This window comes from Oryctolagus cuniculus, chromosome 18 (assembly GCF_964237555.1).
Source record: "Oryctolagus cuniculus chromosome 18, mOryCun1.1, whole genome shotgun sequence".
Classification (NCBI taxonomy): Eukaryota; Metazoa; Chordata; class Mammalia; order Lagomorpha; family Leporidae; genus Oryctolagus; species Oryctolagus cuniculus.
The window spans coordinates 45,112,976-45,133,581 of NC_091449.1; the positions used below are offsets into that span (position 1 = coordinate 45,112,976).

Below are 20,606 nucleotides of genomic sequence, written 5' to 3' on the forward strand. Positions count from 1 at the left end.
CATTTGCCAGGGCAAGTAGGAAAGCAGTTTATTCCCTGGATTTAGAAGAGACCACAAAAACCAGGTGATTGGATAATGTACTTAAAAGGTAACCTCGCCCAGGGCTTTCCTCCCTCGCAGCAGTAGTGTACCGCAAGATTTACGAATGGATATTCTGAGAGGTCCGTTCTATAGTGTATCTTGCAACCGCAGTAGTAATCTCAAAACACTTCCGTTTGGAGTATGGTTACCATGGGTAACACTTTCTGTAACGTTGAATGACTCATCAAAGACTTCAGCAGGCAATATGATCACCGGAAGAAACATGGGATGAGATGTCAGAAGGTTTAGTTTCAAGTGTGGGTCTAAGACCATATCAGACATCCCACTTGGACCCCTTAGGGTGCTGGGAATGATTAAAAGAAATATTTGAGAGAGTAAATGTCAGGTAAAGATAAGAACTTTTTTATATTCCTAATGGGATATCCATGCAGAGAAAAAATAAGGAAGAACGAAGTAAAGTGAGATAAGGGATGGCCCAGTGTAGGCAGGAGGAAGCATGGGTTTTTAAATCAGCAAGCGGGGCCAGCACTGTAGCGTAGCAGGTAAAGCTGCCGCCTGCAGTGCCAGCATCCCATATGGGCACCGTTTCGACTCCCAGCTGCTCCTCTTCTGACCCAGCTCTCTGCTATGGCCTGGAGAAGCAGTAGAAGATGGCCCACGTACTTGGGCTCCTGCACCCAGGTGGGAGACCCAGAGGAGGCTCCTGGCTCCTGGCTTCAGATCAGCGCAGCTCTTGCTGTTGCGGCCAATTGGGAGTGAACCAGCAGATGGAGGACCTCTCTTTCTCTCTCTCCCTCTCTCTCTCTGCTTCTCCTTCTCTTTTTATGTAACTCTGACTTTCAAATAAATAAAAAAAAAAAAAAAAAAGAAATCAGCCAGCACTGCACTGCAATCCAATCCCAGTTCCTTACCTTACTAACCACGCTGGAACCGTGACTAACCCTCTCTGAACCTGTCTGTTCACTAGCTATGAGAGTCTGATGTGAACAGCCCTTTCTCATAGGATTCACATAGAGGGCTAAATAAGCTTTCACATACCCTGAAGAACAGTAGCCACTCTGAAAGTGTGTCCCTCTTGGTCCCAGCCATACATATCCTTCAACTTTTGCCCTGCTATCCTTTCTTGATCCACAAAAATATATTTGCTCACATATACATGTAATGTAGAATTAGAAAACTAGCCTCAGTCTTCCGTGTGGCCATTTGAAATTACTAAAAAATAAATGCATAAATTTTTCAATGCTCAAGGATACTACAAAGATAAATTCTAGTAAAATGTTTTATTTCTTCCAATGTTTGAATAATTTTAGAGTTTTAGAAGATATTAATTATCAACAACTTCCCTTTAATTCTCTTGTACCTTCCCACTTCTCTTTTAAACTGGTGTCATTGTCTGTTATTATGAACCATATGATAACTTCATTTAAAGACTCATTATTAGAGGCCCAGCACAGTGGTATAGCGGGTAAAGCTGCCACCTACAGTGCCAGCATCCCATAAGGGTGCTGGTTCTAACCCTGGATGCTCCACTTCTGATCCAGCTCCCTGCAGATGTGCCTGGGAAAGCAGTATAAGTCTTTGGGCCCTGTACCCACGTGCGAGACTTGTAAGAAGCTCCAGCCTTAAAGGCCATTTGGGGAGTGAACCAGCACACGGAAGACCTCTCCGTCTCTCTCTCTCTCTCTCTGCCTCTGCCTCTCTGTAACCTTGCCTTTCAAATTAATAAAAACAAATCTTAAAAAAAACCTCATTACTAAATCATTCTGCTATGTATGTGATTTAAGGTAAAATGGCCATGATTTAGTTTCTAGCAGCAATGGCTAAAAAGTATGTAATTTTGTCTCTGAAAGTTTAAGATGAAAAATCATCATCTTTGTTGGTTCACTCAAATGGTTCTTACTTCCTGCTGAGTCCCGACAACCAGTTATTCAGTAAATGCCATGTGTCAGAGTCAAAATGCATTCCTTTAAAAAAAAAAAAAAAGCAGATCTATACGATCAGAAATACCATAAAAGTATGCATAATCCCATCTGTCTAGGGGCTAAAAGAAATTGGTTTGACCAGGCCTAGTGAGAATCACTCAGCCCAGGCCAAGTCCACCCCATATGGCTTGCCTCTTATATGCTTTCTCTCTCTCCTTTCTTTCTTTCGCGTCATCTCATTTTTTCTCTCATTGTTTCTCATACTCTGTATTTCTTGAATTCTGTGCTCCTGTGAAAAATCTCTCATTTTCTATATGTATTTGAGTCTAGGTCTCTTTCTTATGTATTCTCTGTGTGTTTCAGGATTCTGTCTCACTCTCTGTGTGCTTCCTGACTTTGGGTTTTTGTCTCTCATTTTTTTTTTTCAGATTTTATTTGTTTATTTGAAAGGCAGAATTACAGAGTAAGTGAGAGTGAGAGATCTTTCATTCACCAGTTTACTCTCCCAAATTGCCACATTGCCAAATTGCCAAATTGCTCCTGAAGCCAGGAGCCAAGAACTTCCTCTAGATCTTCCATGTGGGTGCAGGGGCCAAAGGACTTGGGCCACTTTCCATTGCTTTCCCAGGTGCACCAGCTGGGATTAGAACCAGCACCCATTTCGGATGCTGGCACTGCAGGTGGCGGTTTTACCTGCTGTACCACAGCACTCACCAGCCCTGCCTTGTGTCTCTTTGACCCTGTGGCACCACCTGATCTTGTTTATTTGTATGTGGTTGCAGGGGTTGGCTAGGGTGGGAGTGTCTCCAGGTTTACAATTTTGTCTTTCAGCTTCTTTCTGCTTGTGTCTTTCTTACTACTGTTGAGATGGGAGAAAAGATACGAATATTTAAATGCATTTCTGACAGTGTAGTTGGGGTGTGGAATTTGGGTTCAACTCTGGAAAACCAAGACCTTTACAGTCTGAGTCAAATGACAGGAAAAGCAGAAGTGAAAACACGAGACACAGAGGCCTTGATCAATAGGACCAGCCTTTGCCAACGTCTAATGATTTCTGAAAACACCTCGCCAGGCTGATTATAAGTGATCCTGCAAAGGCAGGGTTGCAATCAGAGGAAGAGCTCTGCCAGAGCAATGCTGCTCCAAGGGAAAAACTAAGAGGACACACGCTTGTGTGCACACACACACACACACAGAGAGAGAGAGAGAGAGAGAGAGGAGGAGGAGGAGGAGGACAAAAGGCAAACTGCAATGAGAAATTCATTTATACTTTTAGGTTCCCACAGCACATGAAAAAATAAAACCAGAGAAAAACTCACCTATAAATAACCCTGCCACCTTCTAAATAAAGCTTTTGAATGGCTAGGGAGTCTGACTTGCTTCGAAGAGTTACTGGATTTGGTCATTTTTAATTGCCACGTTTGCTCTTTCACCAATTCACTTTTCCTCTGAGAATTCACTCCAGACATAAAGGAGTTATTCTCAGTGCCCAAAGTGCACCAGTAGCAATGGACATGACCAGACCTGCCTAGTGGAAAGTCACCCGTGATGAGGGCTGGGATGGGAGAGGTGAAACAGAGAAGCACACATCCATTTGGATGAAGACATGTGGAGCTGCAAGGGGCAGCAGTGCAGTCACTGCAGAGAGCTAAGTAAATTATAGATTCCACCTCTGGTGCCTCTGTATTGGTGTCCAGCAGCTCAGTTTCAGGAGTACAGGGAATTGTTATAAATTATTCAGCATTAACACAATTAGTTCTAGCAACTGGAGGGGATAAGCATTTTGTCTTCTTTCAGTTCCTGTCTATATGTACAGGATTTTATTTTTCATTCCCCTCTTCTTTCTGCTCTTCTGGTCATTTTCACTTTAAAAGGAATACAGAAAATTGCTCAGTGCTGGACAAAGATTTCAGGGAACCAACTTAATGCTACAGCTCTGGAGTAGTTAAGAATTTGGCCTACTTTGCACCAAGCTAGAATCATTTCATATTAGGTACCTAACCAATGAGATTTTATTTCCGTCCAAAACTCTTAACTTTCTTATCTGCAAAATTGGAACAATATATAAGTAAACATATTTAAATCTCCTTCTCCTGTTGCTCTTTCTACATAGTTTTTCTCTGACTTCTTCATCATAATCACTTAATGTATACTTTAAAATAAAAAAGCAAAAAAGATAGATACTGTGCTAGCCCTGATATTTTGAAAATAACAAACACAAACCACATGAACACAATACCAGTTGTTCCTAGGCCTGGCAATTATAGTGTCATCTTGCCATAGAGGAAACAAAACAAGTTGCCATATGTGTAAGCCTTAAGGATATTTTTCTTCTCTCAAGAGATTTATATGCACTGTTGTCTCCCACGAAGCACACATAGGAGCATGCAAAGAAATCCATGCAGTGGCTTCCCAATTATACATTTTTAATTATCTGCTCAAATCTAAGAATTTTGTATTCTTGTTATGAGACCACACCTTGTTTTGCTCAGTGGTCTCACTTTTCTCATCTGTAAATCGGCATCACAGACTAGCACCTTAATCATCAACCACATGAGGTCCAAATGAGAAAATGTGTTGCTATGGCTACAGGAACAAGCTCTGTGATCGCCAGGCTTAGGATTGACTCCTGTCTTATCACTAACTCACTGTTTGTCTTATTTGTACCTTTTCATGGATGTAACTCTTTAAGTGACTTTCTCCTGATCTGGTCATGGTGCTAATGATCGCTTTTATCAGGGGGCTGCTGAGAGGACTGAACAGGCAAACTTTATAAAGTATCTGCCATATAGCAAACACTCAGAAGATATTATCAGTTAAAATCTCATTTTCTGCCCACGTTAGTGGCCCTGGACAATATCATCAATTTCATAATCTCTGCCACATATTCACAACAAAAATGTCGATGCAACACAGCTGGGCTGAATTTTAGGATTAGGGAGAAACAGAAATATGCATCCAATGCTTCATTCCCTGCTGTCCCCTAATATTCCTCAGCCCTTCTGAACAGGCTCATTGGGATTCTGTCATCATCTCCCACTGAAGCCCAGTGACATTTGATTCTCTGCAGATTTCAGAGCACATCTGTGGCATCCTGGTAGAAACATACAGAGAAAAGGAAGAAGTCCATGGAACTGAGCAGGGAACACTTTCACTAACTAATGGAACTGGAGCGGAGAGTCACCAGGCAGGCACTTTAGCTATCATCTGCAGCACAGAAGCAAGGCGTGCCATCTGCAGATTGGTGTCACAGACTGCCACGGTCAGCACCTGCCACATGGGGTTCAAGGGAGATAGTAGCTGCTTGTTCCCAGACCACTCCTCGAGCTTTGCAAACACCAGCCCATTACCCTTTTCCATAACTGAGTGGCTGATATTCAAAGGCAGTTCAATCCGGACACAGAGAGCTAAAAAGCATGTTTCAAACTATTCTGGAGTTGATTGATGATTGATTTTCTAAAAACTCAATATAAACTTTTAATCTTAACGCTTTCATGTGCACAATAATTACTTGGGGATAGTGTTAACATGCAGGTTCTGGTTCAGTAAGTCAGAAACTACAGGTGCTGAATGAGGTTCTGCATTTTTAACTATCTTCCAGGTGTTATTGCTGGTAGTGGTCTACAGACCTCATTTTGAGGAATAAAGACGAACAGCAGACTTTCTCTCCCCCAGAACATAACATCTCAAAGAGTTCCTAAGTGCACTGAAATCTAAGGTGAGATAGCCAGTGCTGATAGGAAAACATACCAACATCTTCATCAAATACTCAGATTTTGAATGTTGACAGGAGTATCTTTGTGATATTTTAAAATAGTTAAAGATGTAGGAAAAGAAATGCAAATACCCAAATTATGTCAAAGGGAGTGTGTGTATGTGTGTTGGGGGGCATAAATGTAGGTTAACTATAGTTAAAATAATATCTATAGGTAGAATATATTGAAATATTTACAAAATAGCACCTCTTGAACACATGCATAGCCAATGCAAATAAAACCCTGTGTTATAACACTTTTTCTTAAATACTGTTATTCCATAAATTACTCTTCTAGGTCATTCTTATTTATTGAAAAATTGTAAGCAGTACATACACTGACTATATTGAAGACTCATAAGGCAGTTCCTTATTTCAAACCCACATATAAAACCTTCATGTCTGATTAATTCTTGGTCTATTCTATAGTAATGAAAGTCACTCAACATTTGATAAAAATGCAGCTAGACTGACCGTTTTTTCTTTGTTGTTTCATTAAAAAAGATTAAATATATTTAGCACTTTAATTTGTTAATTGACAAATGTGGCCTTTCAAGTGTTTAACATAGATGTTGTTTAAAAAAAAAATAAGATTCTAGTTGTCAAATGAGTTTCACATTACATAGTCATTCCCAAGAATTTACTATGAATGGATGGATGGCTTTGAGTTTAAGAAAACTGAGCAATATAATATAATCATCTATTTTTCTCTCATTATGGTTCATAATATAATAAAATACCAGAAAATGAAATGCAGAAAAAGCTTCATTTAAAAACTTATAATCCAATCACACATATTGAGGAAAAAAGTCCATGTGCAGTAGTGTATTTCCTTAAAGATTCCCATTTATTGCTTTGTGTTTATTCATCTGAATCAATATCAGGAATTAACCCCTCATTTTGTTTTTAAAATGGGTTACTTGGATAACATTTACTCACTAGATATTGCTGTGCATTTTGGATTTCTTTATGATTTTTTTAAACTTTTTTAAACTTTTATTTAGTAAATATAATTTTCCAAAGTGCAGTTTATGGATTACTATGGCTTTTCCCCCCATAACTTCCCTCTCACCTGCACCCCTCCCATCTCCCGTTCCCTCTCCCATTCCATTCACAACAAGATACATTTTCAATTATCTTTACATACAGAAGATCGATTTAGTATATATTAAGTAAAGATTTCATCAGTTTGCACCCACACAGAAACACAAAGTGTAAAATACTGTTTCAGTACTAGTTATAGCATTACTTCATATTGGACAACACATTAAGGACAGAGATCCCACATGAGGAGTAAGTACACAGTGACTCCTGTTGTTGACTTAACAATTTGACACTCTTGTTTATGACATCAGAAATCTCCCTCAGCTATAGTCATGAGTTTCCAAGGCTATGGAAGCCTCTTGAGTTCGCTGACTTCGATCTTATTTAGACAAGGTCATAGTCAAAGTGGAAGTTCTCTCCTCCCTTCAGAGAAAGGTACTTTCTTTGATGGCCCGTTCTTTCTACTGGGATCTCACTCGCAGAGACCTTTCATTTAGGTTTTTTTTTGTTTGTTGTTTGTTTGTTTGTTTTTTTTTTTTTTTTTTTTTTTTGCCAGAGTGTCTTGGCTTTCCATGCCTGTAATACTCTCATGGGATCTTCAACCAGATCCGAGTGCCTTAGGGGCTGATTCTGAGGCCAGAGTGCTGTTTAGGACATCTGCCATTCTATGAGTCTGCTGTGTATCCCACTTCCCATGTTGGATTGTTCTCTCCCTTTTTGATTCTATTAGTATTAGCAGACACTAGTCTTGTTTGTGTGATCCCTTTGACTCTTAGACCTATCAGTGTGATCAACTGTGAATTGAAAATGATCACTTGGACTAGTGAGATGGCATTGGTACATGCAATCTTGATGGGATTGTATTGGAATCCCCTGGCACATTTCTAACTCCACCATTGTCCAATTGAGCATGTCCCAAATTATACATCTCCTCCCTCTTAGTCCCACTCTTATATTTAACAGGGATCACTTTTCAGTTAAACTTAAACACCTAAGAATAAATGTGTGTTGATTACAGAGTTCAACCAATAGTATTAACTAGAACAAAAAAAAAATACTAAAAGGGATAAAGTATTAAATTGTACATCAACAGTCAGGGCAAGGGCTGATCAAGTCACTGTTTCTCATAATATCCCTTTCACTTCAACAGGTTTCCTTTTTTGTGGTTGGTTAGTTGTCATTGATCAGGGAGAACATATGATATTTGTCCCTTTGGGACTGGCTTAATTCACTCAGCATGATGTTTTCCAGATTCCTCCATTTTGGTGCAAATGACCGGGTTTCATTGTTTTTGACTGCTGTATAGTATTCTAAAGAGTATGTGTCCCATAATTTCTTTATCCAGTCTACTGTTGATGGGCATTTGGGTTGATTCCACCTCACCCCAGTTAGAATGGCTCACATACAGAAATCTACCAACAACAGATGCTGGCAAGGATGTGGAGAAAAAGGGACACTAACCCACTGTTGGTGAGAATGCAAACTGGTTAAGCCTCTATGGAAGTCAGTCTGGAGATTCCTCAGTAACCTGAATATAACCCTACCATACAACCCAGCCATACCACTCCTTGGAATTTACCCAAAGGATATTAAATTGGCAAACAAAAAAGCTGTCTGCACCTTAATGTTTATTGCAGCTCAATTCACTATAGCTAAGACCTGGATTTCTTTATGATTTGATGTTGTTTTCAATTGCAGAAATCTTTACATCAAAAAATAGTAAATAGTGGTTTTAGACATGATTTGTATTTGCCTTTTTTAAAAAAACTAAGAGCACTGACAATATGTATGAGTTTATGTGTGTGAGGGGATAATTGAGAAAATAGCAGTATAATGCTAAAATTGTTGAACAGAAGTGAGCAGAGCAATGGGTACTAGTGATTCTTCATGTTTGTTCAAACGTGTATTTTTTCCTGTGTATCCTCACCTTAACAGATATGTGCCAGGTACTCTGACCACATCTCTCTCTCTCTCTCTCTCTCTCTCACACACACACACACACATACACACACAGAGTTTTATAATTATGTAATTTACACACCGTATATTTTATTCCTTATAATTATTATGTTTCCACTGTGCTCTCATGTTAAAAATCTCAATTTTCAATGACTTCATACATTATTGTCACATAAATATGCAATGAGTCATTTTCCAGTTGTACAGCATTTATGTTTGCCCAATGCCTGCCTATGAAAGTTGGCCTCAGGGACAGTGTTGTGGTGTAGTGGGAAAAGCTGCTGCCTGCAATGCTAGCTTCCCATATGGGCACTGGTTAGAGTCCCATCTTCTCCACTTCCAATCCAGCTGCCTGCTAATGTGCCTGGGAAAGCACCAGAAGATAGTCTAACTCCCTGGGCCCCTGTCATTGACATGGGAGATGCAAAAGAAGGTCCTGGCTTCAGACTGGCCTAGCTCCCACCACTGTGGTTATCTGGGGAGGGGTTATCTCCCTTTCCCTCTCCCTTTTTCTGCAACTCTACCTTTCAAATAAATAAATAAATCTTTTAAAAAAAAGTTGGCCTCCTACTTGTAATTGGAATCAATGATCTTTTTTTCATATCAACTACTTTGTTGCTATTTATTCATAAATAGGATTATATAAAGTGGCTCTTTCACCCAAATACATGTGATTGCTATTATCTTGTTTCAAGTGGAAAAAATATCTGCCTCGATGAGCTAACCCTCCAAGCACTGACAAAATATACAAGACTCTTCTTAGAAGAACTCTGAATTTATTTCTCAGGGCATCTACAGAGATAAACATAGAATATTCACTCTCTCTCACTTGATCACTTGGTAAAACAGGAGGCAAACAAGGTAAGAGTGTGGGGCTGCAAGCTGCAAGGTAAGGATTAGGGAACGACAGGGGATTTTATAACTGCACAAACTCAGCTAATGGACTCTAAGCACACATTCGTGCATGCGTGCGTGTATGTGTGTGTGTGTGTGTGCATGTGTGTGTGTAGTGTTTCTGCTGATTTAAATGACTAATATTATTCCCTTTATTTATATTATCATCAAAAAATATGCAACAGCTTTGGATGTCTGCTATTTCTATGTCGGGCCATTGGGCAAGAGACAGACAAGTCGTCCTTTAGCCAGATTGAGACACACAATGCTGACTTGCATTCCTGCCAAATTACTGGTGCACAAGGCTCTGTCTGAGTAGGCAGAAGCTTCAGGGAACTGACAGTGAATTGTTCTCACAAGGCCGCAGGTACAATTTGGCTGTGGCTGTGTAGCCTTGTGCGCTTAACATGCAAACAGCCAGCAAAAATAATGGCATGTCAAGTGCAATTTTCTCACTGGTCGCTGACACCATAAACTGTAATTATTTGGCATCCCATGTCCTTCATACTAAGAACCATCCAAATGATTTCCAAGTTACTAGGAAGAGGGGAGGTTAGAAGGTCAAATTTAAAGAGAGAAAATGAGTCAGTGCCTTGGAGGAAGAGAATTATAAATAGATGTGGCATCACCAGCAAGAGAGTTACATCCAAATAAGGAACATCTCAGAAGCCCAGGTAGGAGGGAAAAGGGGATGAAAAGCAGAGGAGTTTATGTAAGAGAGAGAATTTAGGAGAGAGGAACTCTGACCACCTGGAGAGCAAACCATGTGTTTCCCAAAATAAAGCAATACAAGGAACCAAGGATCAAAGGAATCACAGAGCAAGTACTAAAGCAACTTGGGACAAAAATCAATATGTGCTACAACAATAAAGAGGCTTAAAAAACAGAAATAAAAGGCATAATGTGCACCTCCCATGAACACACACACATACATGTATATACATATGTTCCATAGGGATTTGTAGCTCAAATATATATTATAATTTACCATACAAACGTGGAAAACTGCAGCCAAGAGGCTAAGTAACTTTCTTTCCCACTTTGTAATAGAGCTGAATTAGAAACAAGCCCAATCTCTAATAAATTCCTGAGTATTTTTCTACCTTGAGTCAAAAGACTCCAATCCTAGTTCTTGGTCCCCTAGTGCAATGGACTGAAAGTTTATCACTGCCCCCACTCCCATTGCTCCAATTCATATTTTGAATGTGCTGGTATTAGTAGGTAGGTGACACTGGAGTCCTTATTAATGGGATTGGTGCACTTGTTTATTTTCACTTTATTTGAAAGTTGTGGGGGAGGATAAGGAAGGAATATTTATAGAAAAACAGAGAGTGATCATCCATCTACTGGTTCACTCCTAAATGCCCACAACAGTTAAGCCTGGGTCAGGCTGAAGTCAAGAACCTGGAACTTAATCCAGGTCTCTCATGTGAGGGGCAGGTACCCAATCACTTAAGCCACCACTGCTATCCAGGTTGCACATTAATGGGAAGATGGAATTGGAAGCAGAGTCAGGTCTTGAATCCAGGCACTCCGACACAGGATGTAGCCATCCCAGCAGCATCTTAACTCCTGTGCCAACTGCTTGCCCAGAGCATCCTTATCAAAGCAGCCCCACAGAGCTTCCTCATCCTCTTTCTCTTGTGTTGGGATACAGCGAGAAAATGACAATCTGCAACCTGGAAGGGGGCCCTCACGGGAAGCTGACCATGCTGGCACTGTGATCTCAGACTGTCAGCCTTCAAGATGGTAATACATAAATTGTTGTTGTTTATAAGTCACCCAGTTTGTGTTAACATATTATAGCAGCCCAAACTAACACAAGATCCACTCACTCTGACCCTCTCAGCTCCATAAATAACCTTGTGTGTGCTCTGTTGGGACAGGCTTTCTCTTTTCATCTCTGCCTCTCGATTCACCTGGCTAATGTGTCTCGGCTCACAGGTGATTTCCTTAGGGAAGATCCCTTCCGCCCAGAGAATAGGTCAGCTTCAGTGGAACCACGGCCCTTCACTTCAGAGTATTCATCTCAGTTGCAATGTGACATTTGTTCACGTGACTGTTGTAGTGTCTGTCTCCTCCTGGTAGCCATTAGTTCCATGACAGAGGGCACAGATCTCTGTTTTCTTATTGCTGAGAACACACTGGCAAAGAAATACTTGGCAGGTAGTAGATGCTCAGCAAACAGCTCTTTGCAAGACTCCACCAGTCACCCTCCTGACTGTCAGCAAAGAGCTCTTGTAATAACATCTAGGTATCCACCAGAAGATCCATGCGCACATTACCAAAAGGACAGTATTCTTCCCTCATTTGCAAGATTTATCAAAAAGCACCACGAGGTTTCCGTCTTCTTTAAGACCAGAACAAATATGCATATCTGTTGTTAAGGTCCCATGAGTAATCTGTTCCCTGCCAGAATTCCCAGCAAAGTCCATGCTGGGGATTGTGGGGAAGTGGACTGATCACTATGCGTGTGTTTATGAACAGCCTCTGCACCACTTTGTTCCATGGAATTGTAGGCAAAGCTGGTGTCTATGTGACCAACAATTGTTGTTCAGAAATTCAGAGATAAGATTTCTAGTCTAGCTTGGGCCATAAGCACAAACAGATGTTTGAAAATGGGTTGGAAGATAATTTGCCGTTTTGTGCCGCTGGTACAAGAGATAGTCTCCACAGAGGTGATCTTGTAGTCTATTAGAAAAAGAATTGTTTTATTGTGTTAACTTTTCCACTTTCATTACCTCAAAGAAAGAGCTTTAAAATCCATAACTAGAAATAATTGCTTGCATCACCCAGCTGGTTGGGGTTGGTATTGTGGTGAAGCAGGTTAGGTCACCGCCTTCAGTGCTGGCATCCCATATGGACTCCAGTCCAACACCCAGCTGATCCACTTGCAATCCAGATTCCTGCACCTGGAAGAGCAATAGAGGATGGCCCAAAAGAGCTTGGGGCCACGCACCCACGAGGGAGACCAAGAAGGGGTTCCAGGCTCCCAGCCTTGGCCTAGCATAGCCCCTGCTCTTTCAGCCATTTGGAGAGTGAACCAGCCGATGGAAGATCTCTCTCCCCCTCTCTCTGCCTCTCTCTCTCTCTCTCTCTCTCTCTGTGTGTGTGTGTGTGTGTGTGTGTATGTGACTGCATTTCAAACAAATAAAAAAAAATCTTAAAAAAAACCTACCTAACTAGTTTATAAAATAGCCATATGAAAGAGGGAACATGAAAGCAATGTACTGTCCACTGAAAGTGTCATTTATATGAGATTTGAGTTTATATAATGTCTATAAATTCCATTATTGAAGAGGATTATTTACTTGCAACACTTTTACCAAATGCTTCCAATATTCAGGCAGTGTTCTAGCTTCCGGGGATATACAGTAAAGACCAAAGGACACAAAAATCCTTTTTTTTTTTTCTGTAGAACTTGCATTCTAGCAGGACAGAAGTCACAAACACAATTAAGTTTAGAGTATAATAGATAATGATCATCAGGCGGAAGAAAAAATAAAGCATAGCCAAAGGGTATGATATATTGAAGGAGGAATACAGGAGAAGCCTCTCTGAAAATATGACTCAGCTTCATCTAAATCAACAGAAAATATAGAGGCTCACACCGCTTATGATCAAAAGAATCCTCGCTCATCTTAATCTCTCTAGTGACCTTCCATAAGCTCTTTCAGTTCAGCTGCAGTTCCTTGCTTCACACTTCACCCCACCTGCCCAGCTAAGATATACTGAAATGTCACCTCTACCCTAAACAATCGGGACAAACGAAGGGGCCCTCTTAGAGCTCTGCTACAGTTTTAATGTGTGGGTTCTTTTTTTTTTTTTTTTCCATTCAAGGATTCATTTTTTAGAAGCTTGTCCCTAGGGCAGTGGTATTGGGAGGTTCTGGGACCCTATTAGAGGTAGAGTGTAAGGGGAGGTTCATTTATTGTGGGACCCTGGTTAGGTTTTTTTTTTTGGAAAGATTTATTTATTTATTTGAAAGGCAGAGTAACAGAGAGGCAGAGGCAGAGAGATAGAGAGAAAGAGTCTTCCATCCACTGGTTCACACTCCCCCAAATGACCACAATGGCTAGAGCTGGGCCGACCTGAAGCTAGGAGCCAGGAGATTTTTCCAGGTCTCCCACCTGGGTCCAGGGGCCCAAGCACCTGGGCCATCTTCTACTGCTTTCCCAGGCCACAGCAGAGAGCTGGATTGGTAGTGGAACATCTGAGACTTGAACCGGTGCCCAAATGGGATGCTGGCACTGCAGGCGGCGGCTTTACCCACTACACCACATGCCAGCCCCACTGGTTAGTTTTTGAGAAAAGATTGTTACAGAAGCCTGAGCCTGGCCCCATGCAGCTTCTCTCTCTCTTCCTGGCAATGTGATGGGTTCCTTCTAAACATGCTCCTATTGTTGCCACCAGCCATGATGTGACATAGTCAACAACATTTGCGCCACAGCTGAGCTGATGTCAGTGCTCTTGAATGTCAAGAATGTGAACTAAATACACCTCTTTTCTTTATAACATTGACCTATCTCATGGATTTCATTACAGCAATGGACAAGTGACTACTACAGGCTCCCAGAGCCTTGTGCTCATGTAGATGATTTCCTGTTTGTTTTTCCAGCATTCTAACTGTCCACACAAACAGACAATTAAGAATAAAATTATAACTACAATTACCATGTGCCAGACATTATAAATCTATTATTTTATTTCATGTTGGATATTCTTATTTATATTATTTTCATAGTTCTTTTTGTAAAAATTTGTTTATAAGGCAAACAGAGACTGGTGGCCAGGGCTGAAGCTTGGAGCTGAGATTTCAATCTATGGCTCTTTTGTGGGTATCCAACCCAATTATTTGAGCTGTTACAGCTGCCTCCCAGGGTCTGCATTGGTGGGAAGCTGGAGACAGCTGGAACTGGGAATTGAACCCAGGCTCTGGTATGTACGATGCAGATATCTTAACTACTATGCCTAATGCTTGCTCCCTTATTTGTATAATCCTTGAAACGTTCTTGTTAGCACCAAGGATTAGCAACAAGAAAGTGGCAAAGTCAATATTTCAATATCTGGAAAGGTTATTTCTATGGCACAGTTTCTTGGCATCCAGCTGTCTACCAACATAGTAAAAAGAGATGATGGCTGATGGAAGGGCATATATGCAGCTTTGAGGAGCCAATCGCCTGCAAACTGGCTCTGCCCTTGAGCTTGAGCCCAGCCTTCTAGATTCAAGGCCCCCACAACAGGAACTTACAAGAGGGCCCTTTAAAGAACAGGTATGCTCATAAGAAACTAATACTGCTCAGCCTACTCCTGGGAAGAAGCTCTGCGGTAAAGTGGTTCAGAGAATCGGATGTGGAAGAGTGTGCACAGAGATAAAACACTGTAAAGCACTGGTGGGCACCCTGATATGGATCCTCCCCACACACGGCCTGACTCAGAACCTGCAGAAGCCATTGGAAATGAATCTTGAATTCACGACTACCCAAGATCCTCATAGGCTAGGTTGTCATGATACAGGAGCAATTTTCTTTAAGGAGAAATGCTTTATGATTAAGAATGTTTGCAGAAAAGTTTTTTCTCCCCAGAAAATAAGTTTCAATCTGATTTTTTTTTTTTTTTTTTTTTTTTTAGACAGGCAGACAGTGAGAGAGAGAGAGAGAAAGGTCTTCCTTTGCCATTGGTTCACCCTCCAATGGCCGCCGCAGCCTGCACATCGCGCTGATACGATGGCAGGAGCCAGGTGCTTTTCCTGGTCTCCCATGGGGTGCAGGGCGCAAGCACCTGGGCCTTCCTCCACTGCACTCCCTGGCCACAGCAGAGAGCTGGCCTGGAAGAGGGGCAACCGGGACAAAATCCGGCGCCCCGACCGGGACTAGAACCCGGTGTGCCGGCGCTGCAAGGCGGAGGATTAGCCTAGTGAGCCGCGGTGCTGGCCTCAATCTGATTTAATAATTGTGTGGAAACTAGCCATGGCAAGGAGCAGTGAAAGGACTAATTCATGAATTCTGTTACGAGCACATGGGAGCATTTTGGCCATTTCAAAATCCTGTATTTCAGTAGCAACATTTCTGTCATTCAGAGAAAAAGAAACATTGCAGGCATTACGAAATCACAAGAGGATGCTGAATGTCTGGTGGTCGGTCTCTATTTCTATTACGTCATTTAAGGAAGGCAGAGGGCCGGCATTGTGGCCTAGTAGGTTAATCCTACAACTGTGACGCTGGCATCCCATACAGGCACCAGTTTGAAACCCAACTGCTCCAGTTCTCAACTCTCTGTTAATAAGCCTGGGAAGGCAGCAGAAGATGGCCCAAGTGTTTGGGCCCCAGAACTGACATAGGAGACCTGGAAGAAGCTCTGGGCTCCTAGCTTCAGCCTGGCCTAGCCCCAGTTGTTCTGGCCATTTTGGGAGTTATCTTGCAAATGAAAGATCTCTGACTCTCCTCCTTTCTCTGTAACTCTGCCTTTCAAATAAATAAAAAAAAAAATCTTTTTTTTTTTTTAAAAAAAGACAGGTAAAATCAGTCATCAGATTCTGAGTCCAAAACAAATCCTACTTTAATTACTTTTTCTATTCGGATAAAAATGGAATTTTCTCCTGGGCATAGCATGTTCCGTTATTTAGATTATGCAAGACATGATCAGAGCGATATGCCTCCAGAAAGAGGTAATTAAGAGAAACAGGGAGAAAGAATCTATCTATTAAAAATATATACATGGATGTATTTCTAGAATCTCATAGGCTATGAAAAGACTTGCCTTCAGGCTGGTTAAAGAAGTTCTGAATATCCAGAAGCAGGAATTTAGGAATTTCTACTCAATAACTCCTAAGTGTAAATTATAGTTTAAACTGCAAACACCTAGTTACCTATATGTAAGAGAATATGATGTGTGAAATTAGAACTTTGCAAATTCCCAACAGGATTCAAAATCATTTATTAGCTTTGTGATCCTAGTTTGATTTATTAATCTGAGACTCACTTTCTGTCTTTTTTTTAACAAGATAAGACAATGTGGTCAAGAAGACCATACCCATGGGGCTAGAATGTGGTTAGAATTCAGACTTCTTCACATTTTAGAAAGAGATTAAGGAACATAACCACACAGGAAGTAACACCCTCAGCAGGGTCCAGGGGCAGCACCCTGTAATCAACCACATTAACATTTCTACAGCGAAATACATGAACAGTCATAGTAATAGGATACATTATGACTATAAATAGCCTCCAGTCATTTCTGCTACCTGAGTTCCTACCAAGCATACAAAAAAAAATCTTTGAGAGATTTTTTATTTTGCATCTATGAAAAAGGGAATGCAGACCTGTTTTACACGCATTTATGTTCGCATTGTGAATATTTGTATGTACACACATTATACATACACGTTCTCTTATCTATACATATGTATATATGGGGGGATTATTGTTAGGATCAAAAATAGGTTTGCATCCACAAAACACTTTCATAACAGTGCTCAACACATAAAAACACTCAATATTGGCCAGCAAGTAAGCCCCTGGAAGGCAGAGATCATTTCTTTTTACTCACGGATAGGCCTCCATGCGCCTAATAGAGGGCCTAGCACACAGGAAAAGTCAGGAATATCTTTGTAAGGACTCTTGATAGCTCTGTATTCAGGCTTTATTCTTTCAAGTAGAACTGTACAAAATGAAAAACCTACCCCTGGGAGGGGCTTAACTTGTTTTGCAAGACAATAGGGGGTAGAAACAGTAATATAATTAGAAGTTCCTAGTAAAAACCAAAGAGTTAAGTCAAGTCTTGAAGATCGATGTTTAATTCCCCTCTTAATTTTATCTTAAATCACTACATTTGAGGAATGAATAACATTGGTATGATTGACTTTTGTAGCTGACTTATCAGGAAAATCAGCCATTGGCAGGGAGTGATTAAAATTCTACCTAAGATGGTAGTGTGTGTCAAAATTAGCAGATGCTGATGAGCAGTTCTGAGGGATGAGCACATACAGTCTTCCAGAACCCACAGTGTGACTTTGAGCAGCAAGCAGTCCATGTCTGGTTGGAACACTTGCCTAACCAGCTGACAGCAACAAAACAAATATAAATCCAGTCACACACTCACAAACAAAACCAGTAGGCTAGAATTTTGAATCTATACATTTGAATCCACCTAACAATGGATGAGTGTTTTCTATTGCAAAGCTTAGCAAATTATAACACAAGGCAAAATTAAATATCTACTTTAAGAATTTTCCTTTCTCAATCTTATGCTCATGATTAAAACAAAGAAGCACAAAAGGAGAAAAATCTACCTGTACTTGGAGATACATGGCCTTTAAAATGAAACAAAATAGAGTCTTAGCAATAGAGGCAGTAGGAATTCAAACTGAGCAAAATTGCATCCCTCTTCCAAGTATTATGAAATAGAAAAAATGTTTGGCATGGAACTCTCCTGTGTGAATGCAGGAGAAAAGCTTATTTGTTTATGCATGACACAAGTGTTGTTGTATTGTTTCTGTAACAGAAAGGAGCTTTCCGAAGAAAGCCATTTAAAACAGTTACTGAGGGATTATTCATATTCCTAAAGAAACCAACAGGTAAACCAGCTAACCACCCGGCCTAAAAGATTTCCAGCTCAGTGTGGCAAACACTGTGTGGAGTCTGACGTTAAACATCTAAAGACCATGAACAGACCCTGAAATCTGGATCTTAAAAACGAATCTTACCCGGCCAACAAGAATCGGTTCAGGTCCAGAAAACTCTTCCAGGACGAACATTTGATTCCAAACCCAGCCTCTTTTGGAGCGGTTCAAAATCCGCTGTTCTTCACTTAGCCTGTTTAGTTCCAAAGGAGATCCACTCATTAAAACTTGAGACTGATTCATCGGAGCCGTGTCAATGCAAGGGGGAAGAGTAATCCATAATATTATGAATGGAGTCCAGAGATCCAGGAGCATTTCCGCTAGCCGTTCTGGCATGGTCCCACCAGTTAAGCAAATCACCACAAGAATGAGACAATTATTTTTTTTGCCTCTGGTCTGCAGCCATCCAATTCATCATGCAGTGCTGAGCGTTTACTTACAGCTCTGCCACGTGTTTCTAGCATGGGAAACAGACATCATCTAAGCAGCGTTGCTAAGACCACAATCCATTGGCTTTCCTTTTCATTGAAGTTTCCTGCAAAAACAACGAGGGAGAAAGATAAGAGTATACAGAAACAGGTTTGAAATGAAAACCACTGCTTTTCTAAAGTGCCTAAGTGAACAATAAATAGTAGGCACTCCTCAACTCTTCAGTTGAGAAAGTGAATCTGAAAAATTAGAATGAGTAAAGCTAGCAAGTCCTTTTATTTTTAAGCTTCATTTAAGTTTTAGTATTCATTGCACAACTACGCTGCTTATTAAAAAACAAAAATGCTTCAGGTACCAGAAGATCCCTTTCCCCTCCTTGTTCCTCTCCTTCCTTCCTTTCTTCCTTTTGACATTCACCCTCCCTTCTCTCTCCATCCCTGCATCTTCTCTCTGGTTTCTTAAATTCTGCTTTGTTTGTAAAGAAAGTGGAAGTGTACACAAATGTAAAGCCGACTGCACATCTTTTCCTCCCCTCCCTCCCTTCCTTCCTCCCTCCCTTCCTCCCTCCCTCCCTTCCTTCCTCCCTCCCTCCCTCTTTCCTCCCTCCCTTCTTCCCTTCCTCCCTCTCTCCCTCCTTCCTCCCTTCTTCCCTTCCTCCCTCCCTTCCTCCATCCCTCCTTCCTCCCTTTCTATCTTTCTTTTTCTTTCTTTCCTTCTTTCTTCTTAACCTGTTACAGATAGGCTCTAGGTCATTTTACGCTGAATTTTGTGAAGAAATTGGCCTTTACTGAGGAAAATTGTTTCCAAATGTACAAATGAGAATGGGAAGGGGAATTTCCCCAATTTTTACAGTCCTAGCTGCCAGAATCCATCAGAAGGGACTGTCCAATTTGGGGTGCAGAGTGCAATTCTCTGCTTGGATGCTAATGATGAGTGAATAAAATTAGAATGCTCCCAGAAAGAAATTCTGTAATGTCCAGCATGTATGCTATAATCAGGACAGTGTCAGGGCTACCATTCTAAATGTACAGTTGAACAGGAGATTTAAATTATGAAAAGCTCCTTTGGGAATGAAATATGGTAAAAATACAATTTTCAATGGAAAAGATTCAGAAAGGATGGGCGAAAAAAAAATCCCCATTACCTGAGGTGTCAAATACATTTTTTTTGCTTACCTTCAGCACGGTAAAGCGTATTTCTTCTCTCTCAAAAATTATTTTTAAAAAAATAATGTTCACTGCACATCCCAGAGAGAAGCCTGGCTGAATTAGATTAAATGGGAAAATGATTCCTCAAGACACCGTCAGGAACAGTTTGGCTCAGGGAATTCATAATAGGGTAAGGAGCCTTTCACCTCAAGGTCCCTGGTTCCATTCCAGCTCAGAATGAGAAAGCAAGAAAGCATTGGGTGAGCTGATGAGTGGCCTTCAGGAAGCCAACTAAAAGGGGCAGATCCACATTCTACTGCAAATACAGGCAGCATCTGGTACAAGGAGATGATCTGTGAAATCACCCTGCTTGCCACTCTGCCCAGGCTTAGCTCCAAAACAAACACTTTGCATTTCAAAAGGACCCCACCCTTATGAGTGCAGAGGGTGTTCTGTAGGTAGCAGCTGTTTGTCAAATTGAAGGGAAGGGTAGTTCTCAATAGGGAACCACATCAGAGTAGCATTGTGGCTCCAAATCAAGACACATGGAAAGCAGCTAAAACATGGAAGGTATTCACTAAACAGTAATCCATGTGATTTTCCCAAGCTGGAGTAAAGGGTGGTAATGATGTAGTCTCCGTGCTTGGGAAACTTTGATAAAAAGACAAACAAATGAACAAAGACTGAAGGTGTATAAGCTCTGCAGGAAAAGTAGCCAAGACACAGAGGAAACACAAAGGAGACACAACTCTCCCCCATGGGAGGATGGGGGCAGTGCTCTACTCTATGGGGAA

General features: G+C 41.0%; 1 protein-coding gene across 10 annotated transcripts in view; it reads right to left on the reverse strand.

The window, feature by feature from the left end:
- CDH8 (cadherin 8) overlaps positions 1-20,606 on the reverse strand; it is a 420,906-nt gene that overhangs the window by 387,465 nt on the left and 12,835 nt on the right. For all 10 annotated transcript variants that reach the window (XM_070063301.1, XM_070063302.1, XM_070063300.1 and 7 more), the window contains exon 2: positions 18,320-18,770. In XM_070063301.1, the coding sequence (XP_069919402.1) occupies positions 18,320-18,571 (252 nt within the window). In that variant the 5' untranslated portion in view covers positions 18,572-18,770. The remainder of the gene's footprint in view (positions 1-18,319; positions 18,771-20,606) is intronic.